Consider the following 11,047-nt stretch of genomic DNA (forward strand, 5'->3'; position numbering starts at 1 on the left):
ACGTGACCGCTCTTACAGCGAAGTCAACGGATGTCGCAACTCTGAGTATATCGAGGCTCTAGGACCCACAGTCTTTGCCTCGAGTCTTCTTGGATTTAATTTTTTTCACTTTAAAAAAAAAACAACAAAACAAAAGAAAACAAAAAAACAAAAAACAAAAAAAAAAAAAACTTTAACAGAAGATTGTATTTAACAAATGAAAAGAACTGATTGTGTTACGAATTATTCGCTTTACATAATAAAACTGAGACGCTTGAACAAATAACTAAAAAGATAAAAATATTAATAAAGTAAAACCAAAACAGAGAAGAACAAAAATCAATGCAAAATCAATCATAAATTTAACTTCTGGCATGTTAAAAAACGCATTTTTGAAATAACTATGGGGTCTTTATACGTTATTTCGTTCAAAGAGAATTAGAAAAAATTGACAAAGGTTTTCAAGTAACACAACATGAGTATATTTTCCCAGATCCATAAAGTTATCGTTACCATAAAAAAATACCTGGAAGAAAATTATCAGACGGCAGTTGTACAAAGTAGACACAGCGTGTGGTATTATTCCAATGTTTGTTAGGGTCGTGAATGCAACGCTTCCCATTGACCGGGCATCCCTTCCGGTAGATGAGGTCAACTTTTCCTTAGATCCGCCATTTCAGTCCTGGCGTTTCTTGTTGCACGTTAGTTTTGATTATGTTGTCATTCTAGCGTTTAATCAGTAAATAATAGTGATTTGGGACTCAGTGACAGCTCCATTAACTAAAACGTTTTACCTAGCCGCTGGAATTTGGTTAAGTCGTAGCGTTTAAACGTTTTCCCCCAGTTCAGCAGTTTAGTCACCCAAAGTTTTGTATGAGTTGCGGATAGGGAGAGGCGAAGGGGAAAGGCCTCCAGCCTCGGACGGGATTTCACAGCCATGGCCGGTAATTTTGATGCCGAAGACCGAGCTAGCTGGTACTGGGGACAGCTAAGCCGCCAGGAAGCGGTTTCCCTTTTACAGGGACAGAGACACGGTGTTTTCCTGGTAAGGGACTCGATCACCAGCCCCGGAGACTACGTGCTCTCCGTTTCTGAGAACTCCAAAGTGTCCCATTACATAATCAACAGCATCAGTAACAACCGGCAGTCTAGCTCAGGTAATTATTCCTCTTCTAGTTGGCTGTTTGACACGCAGAACAAGCTTTTTTGTTTACAGCATAGCAGTAAATGGAGTTTGAGGTAACTTTGGCTGGCTAGCTAGCTAGCTACACCAGCCATGATAAACATGGATCATAAAGAGAAGAAGACTTGGTTTCTCCTGGCTGGGGCATGTGGCGGTGTTCGGACGGTAGTTATGCGGGTCGTTACAGGCAGAATGGAGCTGAACAGGTTCTGCTGTCAGAGATGGAGGATTGCTGTTTCAGGAATGTCTGTGATCCTACCCTGTTGCTTCCTGCTTACAGGTCTGCTGCTGTGCTTCCAGCTTCCTTATGACTCTTACACAATTCCTTACTATGCTTTTTCTGGTGTTGGGTCATCTCATTGACGACCGATTTTAGTTTAGTTATTTTTTCCCTGTTTGTTTTATGAAACTGTGCTTTTATCAGTTCAAATATGCACATACAGCTCAGGGAGAAGTGGGTGGGGCTGAGGTGGTGGCGTGGTCATCGACCACCCTAAAGATCAGCAGTTCGATCCCATTAAACTGTTTTGATCCAAACTTTTTATTAACACCCCTAAAAATAGTGTAAATCCACACTCCACTTCATCGGGACTACCTTCTAGTACTGGGTCGGACCCCCTTTTCCCTACAGAACTGCCTTAATAGATGGAAGCAGGTGGAAACCTTCCTCAGAGGTTTTGCTCCATATTGACATGACAGCATCACACAGTTGCTGCAGGTTTGTCGGCTGCATCCATGATGAGAATCTCCCGTTCCACCACATCCCAAAGCTGCTCTGTTGGACTGAGATCTGGTGACTGTGGAGACCATTGGAGTCCAGTGAACTCATTGTCATGTTCTAGAAAGCAGCTGGAGATGATCTGAGCTTTGTGACATGGTACATTATCCTGCATGAAGTAGCCATTAGAAGATGCTACACTGTGGTCATAAAGGGATGGACATGGTCAGCAACAATACTCAGGTAGGCTGTGCTGGTTAAACCAAGCTACATTGGACTAAGGGGCCCAAAGTGGGCCAAGAAAATATCCCCCACACCATTAAACCACCAGCAGCCTAAAGTGTTGGTCCAAGGCAGGATGGATCCATGTTTTCATGATGTTTCCACCAAATTCTGAGCCTAGCATCTGAATGTGGAGCTGACACTGGGACTCATCAGACCAGGAAATGGAACCAGTGCTAATTTGAGTTTCTGTTTCCTTTCTGTCATCTCCAACCAGTCTGCCCATTCTCCTCTGACATTAACAAGACATTCTGGTCCAGACAACTACTGCTCCTGGATATTTCCATTCTTTAGACCATTCTCTGTAAACCCTAGAGATGGTTGTGTGTGAAGATCCCAGTAAATACTCAGACCAAAAACCATGCCACGTTCAAAGTCACTTAAATCCCCTTTCTTCCTCATTTTGATGCTCAGTTTGAGCTCCAGCAAGTCGTATTCACCATGACTACATGTGTTTAGTTGCTGCCATATGATGGTCAATTAGTTATTTATGCCAAGTAATTGAAGATGCTGACTTGATAAGGTGGTCAGTAATTTGTATATAAAGAATGGAAAAACACATGTAAAGAGCTTTGTAGGACCTAGACACGGTTAAAAGATGCTAAGTGGTTCTGCACCTAAATTTATAACTTTGTTCGTCTATAAGAAGTCCATCAAAATGCAGCTCCTCCTTGGGAGCATCTATGGGTGAACTGCTGCAGCATCACCTGAACCAGTGATGCCGACTTCTCCATGCGGATAAACAAGCGCACACTTAATGAAAAGTCATTCCTGGAGTACTGTGCTCATTTCACGGAATTACTAATAAAAACATTTTTTGCAGAGTTTAATTTTAAGGTAAAAAAGTTTTAAAAAGGTGAATAAGTTTTGTACAGACTCAACACATCATCACCTTGTTTTCACTTTATCTGCTACTGCACTAACGGTAATTTCAAGATAATTGATTGATTTTCTTTATTTCAGTGTCATGCACAAATGTGCCCAGCCCTCATGGGTTTACAAGACACTTTACATTATAAATCTAGACAATTCAAAGATGGCAAACAAAAAGAAGAAAAAACAGAAAACCAAGGGCAAGTCTCTTGTATCCATCAACTTATACAACAACATGAATCAAAATATAAAAATGAGAGGATTGTGTTCTTATATAGGACCTGTCTGTCTTAATGTCCATGCTTTTTCAATAAATTTAGCTAAAACATGAATCTCCTCCTGGAAGAACCAACTCAATATATCATACTCAGACATCCAAAACCAATCTGGTTTCTTTTATTTGTACTTCTTCAAACAAAGATTTCTGCAGTGGACATTGGAACAGAAAATGACTTTAAGATCACACAAAACACATATATGCTGCTCTTCAATCGCTAGGGGCAACGTACCAGATTTTAATTGTGCACACAATGACCTCTGACCTCTCCCTAAGTTTAGCGTTAGACATGATTCTGTATAGTAATCTTCTTTATTTTGGTCATAGCTTCTAAGTTTAGGTTTCCTCCAAATCTCCTCTTTCCATTGTTTCTTATGAAGATGAAATACGTTTTGATTTTCAGTATCTATCTTACACTGCAAGTTATTGCTAAAAATATGATATAAATCACAAGAGGAAGATATTGCAGTGATGTCACTTGACCATGGAAGGATATTGGCTCTGTCCCAGTTAAAGATTGTTTTGGCCAGCCTTTCATCTCGCAACCGAAGAAGTCAGTGAACTATTCCAGTGAACTAAACATAAGAGTTTTTCGTAGGCGCCCTCTTCACCAGTTAACTACTTCTTGCCACATAAAAGTCCTCCCCAGCTGGTGTCTCTCTGAAGAGGGACGTGAAGTTATAATCCAACAATTGTTCTGTATGCGGCTTGGGAGATGAAACATAGACTCTGATAATTATCGTGGCTCTTCAACTTTGATTTCCTCCTGAGCACCACCACTTTCTCTTGCACCAATTTAAGCTCAACTTTTACCAGCCCCGGCTGGCGTCCTCTGGTGCGGATACGCTGCACTGCAACCGGGTCGGGTACTGGGTCACACTGAAGTCCCTCGCGAAAAAGATCTTTCACCTTCGCCATCAGATCTTCATTTTCTGTTTGTGGTAACCCTACTATGATTAATGAAACATCTGGAATGAAAAGACCTTTGTGTAGAATTTTGTCATCAATTTTCAACTCTGTTGCTTCCCCTCACTTCCACATCCAAATTGCAGTTAATTTCTTTGACAGCTTTTTCCAATTCCCTTTTTATTGCATCTTGGTTCTCTGAGATTAAGTTTTCCAACACACCATGCAGGCTATCAGTTTTACTGTTTACCTGCTTTAACGCGCTGCATACAGTCCATCTTCGTATTGAGCACTTTCAGTTGATTTATTACAGTAGTTGCCGCTGCACTCAGCATCCAAATTTTTGATCTCCTTGTTCTCATTTCATCTGCCATTATCCTTTGCACAAAGAAACCGGCGGCAACACTTTATAAACCCGTTCAAGGAGTTTTACTGAGATTAGATGAACAATTCTCATACAAATTGTTTGGAAGCAGCAGGTAGACAAAGACACTTGCGTGGTCATCTTTGAAATTCCTCATCCTCTCATTACAAGATAAAATGTTAAATTGTAGATTAACTGAATATTTACACAAGTTTGAGGTCATTATCTTTATTTTATTTCTTTCACATGGTAGATCTGAGATAATAATCCTGCTTTCTGTTTGTTCCAGCAGGGAAACACCTGATGCTGAAATTCATCTTCAGCAGTGTACATTGACTCAGCCGTGGCAGATGAAAGAATCTACCTAAAATACACTGAAACCTTTACAGATTAGCTTGATTTGACTTTCGCTAAACCTTTGAATGCACATGTTCAATTTGGACGGGCAGTGGTGTTTGTGACATCCTGATCTTAAAACCAAAGCAGCACAAACAAAAACATTTTGGCAAAAACGACTGAGACTGTTTTGCGTGGGGTGGGATGCCACCTTCACGCAGGTTCCAATACGACGTTTCCAAAAGGGCGGCGCTTGAAAACCCTCCGTGTGCATGAAAACAGTACGTACACAGTAAACATGGGGCACGTGTACGCAATACGAACAAGTAAACTAGTACCCGCGAACGAAAACACGTCACTGACACGTGTGTTGTCATCACATGCCCGGCATTTCTGCACTTCGAGGGAATAACACCGTATTTGAAAGCACCATCGTAAGAGCCCATCAGTCTACTTGGTGCACATGTGGACCATTGTCCTCACGGCGGTGACCAGCCCGCATCCAATTCTGTCATTGTATGCTTGGCTAAACAGACTGTGGTTGACGTGTTTTACTCTCTGATTGGTTGGTTTCCAGCCGACAACAGAGCTGACGTCAGAAAGAACTTCTCTAAAGTGTTGTCAACACGTAAATAAACAATGATGAGCATGTGTGTAAAGGGCGATTCCACTGAATTCTTGGGAACCTCGACCACATTAGACCCGCCCCAGGCACTTGGACCATTGCTACCACCACGGCTACTGAATGTTTTTTGGAAACACTGTTCAGATATTGTCCTTCTGTGTTTAGAAAGAAAGCAGCTTCACAGCTTTGAAATTCATCCTGCTGACTTGTTGCCTTTTAACTAATAAATCCTGAAATTTTTATCTTTCTTTGTCATTTTTCGTTTTACTGCATTATTTAAGCTGAGATTTACAGAAAATATTTAACTGATACTGTGTCAAGACAGTTCTGCTGTAAAAAAGCTGGTTTGTTTTTAGAACTAAGTGCTTTTAAACCAAACGTTACTGAACGTTTGTTCTTATGAGTCCTTATATGAGTTTGCAATACATAACTTTTCAGTCATATGATTTAGTGTGTAACTGTGCAATAAATCCCAATTTAAAACTTTAGTCGTTACCCAGCATGAAGAAATATGTAATTTTTTTGTAAATAAGGTGGTTATGTTTTAATGAAGACAGACCCAAAGAACACCGTTCTGAGTTCATGTTTGTTTATTTGTTTATATCTGATGTGTGGCCTCTCTTTCCCCAGGTTGGGCTCCACCTCGGTTTCGGATTGGGGATCAGGAGTTCGAGGCTTTGCCGGCCCTGCTGGAGTTCTATAAGATCCACTATCTGGATACCACCACGCTCATCGAGCCTGTTGGCAAGGCCAAGCAAACGGGCTTTGTCGGCTCTTCCGCTGCTGGGCCCCCCCAGCAGCCCGAAGAGACCGATTTTGTCCGGGCACTGTTTGACTTTCCCGGCAACGATGAAGAGGACCTCCCCTTCCGGAAGGGTGACGTCCTGCGTGTGCTGGAGAAGCCAGAGGAGCAGTGGTGGAACGCTGCTAACCAGGAGGGCCGAATCGGGATGATCCCAGTCCCCTACGTGGAGAAGTACCGGCCTGCTTCGCCTACTGCTGCCGGTCTGGGTAACCCAGTTGTGGGGGCTGGACAGGGGGTGCATGTTGGTGGGTCGGCGGGGAGCCCAGATGGGACAGGGTCTCCTCAGATTAGTCCTTTGGGGGACCCAGGCCAGTATGCTCAGCCTGTGGCCAACGCTCAGCTTCCTAACCTCCAGAATGGGCCTGTTTATGCACGAGCCATTCAGAAGAGGGTGCCCAACGCTTATGACAAGACGGCCCTCGCTCTGGAGGTAGGAACTCCTCTCGCCATTCATCTCCTATGTGTCTGTCCCTCTGAGGGTCTTTTTTAATCTGAGCTGAGCCAGTGTGGATTGTCCTGATTGTAATAATGGCTCACTCATGCGTGTAAGCATGCACACAGAGTGTCTTTAGAAATGCAGGCTGACAGTGCACATGAGGACAGTGGAGACGGCTCTGGACAGAGAGACTCTGGGATCTGTCTTTATGTACACACTGTGGCCCGTTGGATTCATACTCAATGTTACATTGTCCGCCGGAGCCCCCTTAAACAAAGTGGGCTGTTTTCTTAGAGTAGTAAATAAAATGCAAACAAGCACAAAGGTTAATAGACAGTTTGACTGAATGTTGTTTATCAGATTGTTTTACTATGATCTGAACTCGGTGTCTCCACGTCGGTTGCACGTTTTTAAGGTAGCACCTGTTATCCTGCTACACTTGATGCTGATAAACCCCAACTCTGGTTAAAATGGATCAGTGTATTAGCTTAGCCGCAGTCAATGAAAAGTGTTCATACCCCTTAAACTTTTCCACATCTTGTCATGTTACAACTAGGTCTGTCAAACGGTTAAAATCTTTAATCTGATGAATCACAGGGTGATGATGTTCGTTCTCAGACAGACATAAAAGGACGGTGGTGGTCTGTGTGGCCATTAAATGCATCGCAGCTGCTTCATCTTCTTCTTTATTCGTATCTTGGGTTGCACATCAGCGACACTGCTTATTTCAAACTGTCTTTCTGATAAGAATTTCTTCACAAAAAGAAGATGCTGCAGTTTTTGAGTATTTTTACTAAATACTTTTAACAACACTTATCACTTTATGCCTGCGTTGAAATTATTTTAGGGCTGATATAGTGCAAACAGAAATTTCATTACACTTCATATATCTGTGTACCAAAATATCTCTTAAGTACACTAGCTTAAAGAGTTCAGAAACACTTTCTTATTGGATTTAATGGGACAGAGTTTTCCCCAACTTTTGACCGCTAGTGTAGGCCATACAACAACCTGTGAATAACACGAGTAAAGTCTTGTACATTTCTTAGAAAGCAGCATTTCTCCCACTCAGCAGCCCGCTTCTGTTTAAGGTGTTAAAATTAATCAGTTGTCTGCCATCTTTGGTAGAAACGGTCATTTAGCAACGTGTTTTAGCTTCTTCTGAGTCTGAAGTCACAAAACCGAACCAGTTCTAAATAACTGATGGCAAGGTGACTTTTTGGGAATGAACTTTTCCCTAACGGATGCCCGTACAGGAAAAATATGTGGTTAGGCCCACAAACAGGGTTCACATGTATCTGTGTTGTGAACTACAGCGTAGTTTTAGAAGCTATGTGTCGTAGAAGCGGTTAAAAAAAAATGCCTCCGAGGTCCAATATTTGCATATCTGCAAAAGTAGCATGATTAAATGCCAGCTGTAAAAGTTTTAATCAACTTTTCTCTGTCTGGGTTTGCTGTTCTGATTAAAGACAAACAGGTTTCACCTTTAAACAGCAGAAAGGAGGATAAGTCTGGCTCATCATACTTGTGGTATTTCTTGTCATCACCAGGTGGGCGACATGGTAAAAGTGACAAAGATCAACATGAACGGCCAGTGGGAGGGTGAGTGCAAAGGAAAAAGAGGCCACTTCCCCTTCACCCACATCCGACTCTTGGAACAGCAGCATGCTGACGAGGAGAGCTGAGACGCACCACCTACCTGCTTTCCACTAGCACACAGTGTATGAACCTATGAGCTGAACCGGTCAGGACCCCCCCCCCCCCCCCCGGCACAGGAGGTGTCGGCTGATCTCGCCAGTTTTCATCCGCATGGACGTCACTCATGCCGAGAGTTTACACTAAGGTCAGACTGAGATCAGTTGTTAGCTTTTTATTTTCTACTTTTAAAGTCAGCCTTACCAGCTATCACCGTTGGCATTGTTAACATCTTTGTAGTTAATATTTATTGATATTTTACACATATTCACCAAGAAAAGACCAGGACAACAAATTACCCCAGTTTCAGTTTTATTATTGGAACCAGATGGGTTTTCTTTTTCGTACCAAATCTTTAGTGCAGTTCAGATCTGGATGAAATAAGCGACGGCAACAGAAACTCCCTGAAAGTTGGACTTCCTGTCATGATGTGGTGCAGCTTGTTTGGATCGTAGCAGCCACTGGATGTTTTAAATAGCACAAACTCAAGCTAATAAGTCAGATGTTATCTCAGTGAGTGGCCTCCAAACCAGGTGATCTATGCAAGTCAAAACCAGAGTCCAGTAACCATGGCAACAACTTCTCTTCCTGTTTGTGTCCGACTCCACCTCGGGGTTTATCCTGGTTTGGATGGGCATTGAATCGTGCATCCAAGTTGTGTTTTATCCTGTTTCTTTTACAGTTACATGTATGTTAAGAGCAAATAGAACAAATGAACAAAACAGGTAAAAATGATTACATCACCTGTTTTTCAAGGTGCCAAATTTCCTGATTTATGTGTTACAAGTTATTAATTATGAAACAAAAATGGGTGTAACTTACTGTATTAGAAATTTCTCCTTTTTGTTTTGTTTCTACTGTTGATCTCTGATGTAATGCCAGGTCCAGACGCAGACGTATATTTCCTCATGACTCCGTTTAAAGCAGCTGGATGGTAACCAGACAGTCCTGGTTAAAATGAGCCGCTGTGAACAGGAAATGGATCAACACCAAAAAGCAAAAACATTTTTCTGTTTGGCCTCGACACGTGAAACAGTCTTAAAAGGGATCATAGACATGAAACAGGTTTTTATTCTTGGCGTACTGTCGGTGATGGAACCCTAGTTGACAAATCTCAACCTCAGTATTGAACCGCTGCTCCATTCCTGTGCTGTTCATGTTTCAGTGCCCTCTTCTTCTCATTTACATACAGGAGGAGAGAAATCCAACGAATCGTGGTTTTTCTTCCAGGTAGACTTTGAACCTCGGAGCAAAATAAGCAGACATTGTGATGTGGAGAAAGATTTTTCTCCTCCACTACAAACTGCTTCCTTTTGTCTTTTTGTACAGTAAAAGTGGAAAATAATATAATTTGACTATATATACTCATGCCTTACATGCTAAATACTGTACACATTACTCTTTTTTTTTTCCCCATGATGCCAGATTGATTCATTGATCTTTTTCCTTTAAATCGCTGCTGGGCACCATCATGGCCGACATGCAGCCAGCTGAAAGAACAACATGAGCATCCCATGTCAGGAACAAACCTCCTCCAGTGGTCTTTTTAAATGACACAGCAAGAGGCTGCTAAATCATAAATGTTTGACTTTTAGGTAATTAATTAATTTTATGTGCCAAATGACCCCCACATTTATTACTCATTGTAAAGCTTTCTTTTACCCAGCCTAGAAACCATCACCATAACTGTAGGTGGAGGAATTTTTTTTATTTTTTTATTTTTTGGGAGCAGATTTTCCTTTGTATTGTTATTGAATCTGCTTTTAAGTTTGAAAACTTTTCACCTTGGAGTGACTTTATTTTGTTTTGCCATGATCTCTGGTGTTTATGACGAGCAGCAGAACATTCATTTAAACTACTTGGAAAAAGTTTTAAATGACTTTAGGAATAATTAAATGGAGATAATTCCTCCTGAGTTGTTCCTATAGTTTAATTTATGACTTGTAGGAATTTAAGACAGGGTTATTCCCTCAGGATGAAACCTTTCGATCATCTTTGTCATAGTGTATTAATTAATTAGTTTGGCTAGGTGGACACAGAGCGGTGAGGAATATCTGCAGAATTTCATCCTTTTACCTCTAGTCTGTTGGGAAAAATAGTTTTAATAGGAACTGAAGCTGACTGGTTGGTTTCTTTGGGTCAAGTTCAACCATGTTGTGGGATCAGATGCAACCCGTCTTCCTCCCTGGTGTGCATTAATATACATGTATGGTTTTCGCACGAAGGCCAAGCGTGTTGGGGTTAAGCCAAAAGACTTTAGGTCCAAACACCTAATATCTGTATTACAGATGCTATTACTGGCAGAGTGATCGTTCCTCTGACGTCCTCCATCTGTTTTTAACTTCTTCCAGCTGGATGTAGGTAGGGATGTTTCTTCTTTTCAGCTCTGTTCAAATCAGACCTGTGCAGTTTCACTAAGAGATTCATTTTAGTTTCTTCCTCACGTCTTCCACCAGATTTTCCAGACTGTCGTCGTGAGTTTACATTTTGTAAAACTGTAAAAAAAAAAACGGAAAAAAAATTCCTGTTTCTTTTCGTATTGAATCTCAAATTTGAGAAAAATATTTT

The 11,047-nt window shown here is 41.4% G+C and overlaps 1 protein-coding gene across 1 annotated transcript; it reads left to right on the forward strand.

Moving 5' to 3' along the window:
- Positions 1–624: 624 nt before the first annotated feature.
- On the forward strand, positions 625–11,047 carry LOC121653958 (adapter molecule crk-like). The gene is made up of 3 exons (XM_042007768.1): positions 625–1,136; positions 6,174–6,778; positions 8,335–11,047. Exons 1-3 carry the CDS (start codon positions 917–919, stop codon positions 8,467–8,469), a joined length of 960 nt encoding a protein of 319 aa, XP_041863702.1. The 5' UTR covers positions 625–916; the 3' UTR covers positions 8,470–11,047.

This window comes from Melanotaenia boesemani, chromosome 15, assembly GCF_017639745.1.
Source record: "Melanotaenia boesemani isolate fMelBoe1 chromosome 15, fMelBoe1.pri, whole genome shotgun sequence".
Taxonomy (NCBI): domain Eukaryota; kingdom Metazoa; phylum Chordata; class Actinopteri; order Atheriniformes; family Melanotaeniidae; genus Melanotaenia; species Melanotaenia boesemani.

Coding starts and splice junctions, on each gene's coding strand:
- LOC121653958 (XM_042007768.1), top strand. CDS start 917: ATGGCCGGTAATTTTGATGCCGAAGACCGAGCTAGCTGGTACTGGGGA. Junction 1,137..6,173: donor CAACCGGCAGTCTAGCTCAG/GTAATTATTCCT, acceptor CTCTTTCCCCAG/GTTGGGCTCCACCTCGGTTT. Junction 6,779..8,334: donor AGACGGCCCTCGCTCTGGAG/GTAGGAACTCCT, acceptor TGTCATCACCAG/GTGGGCGACATGGTAAAAGT.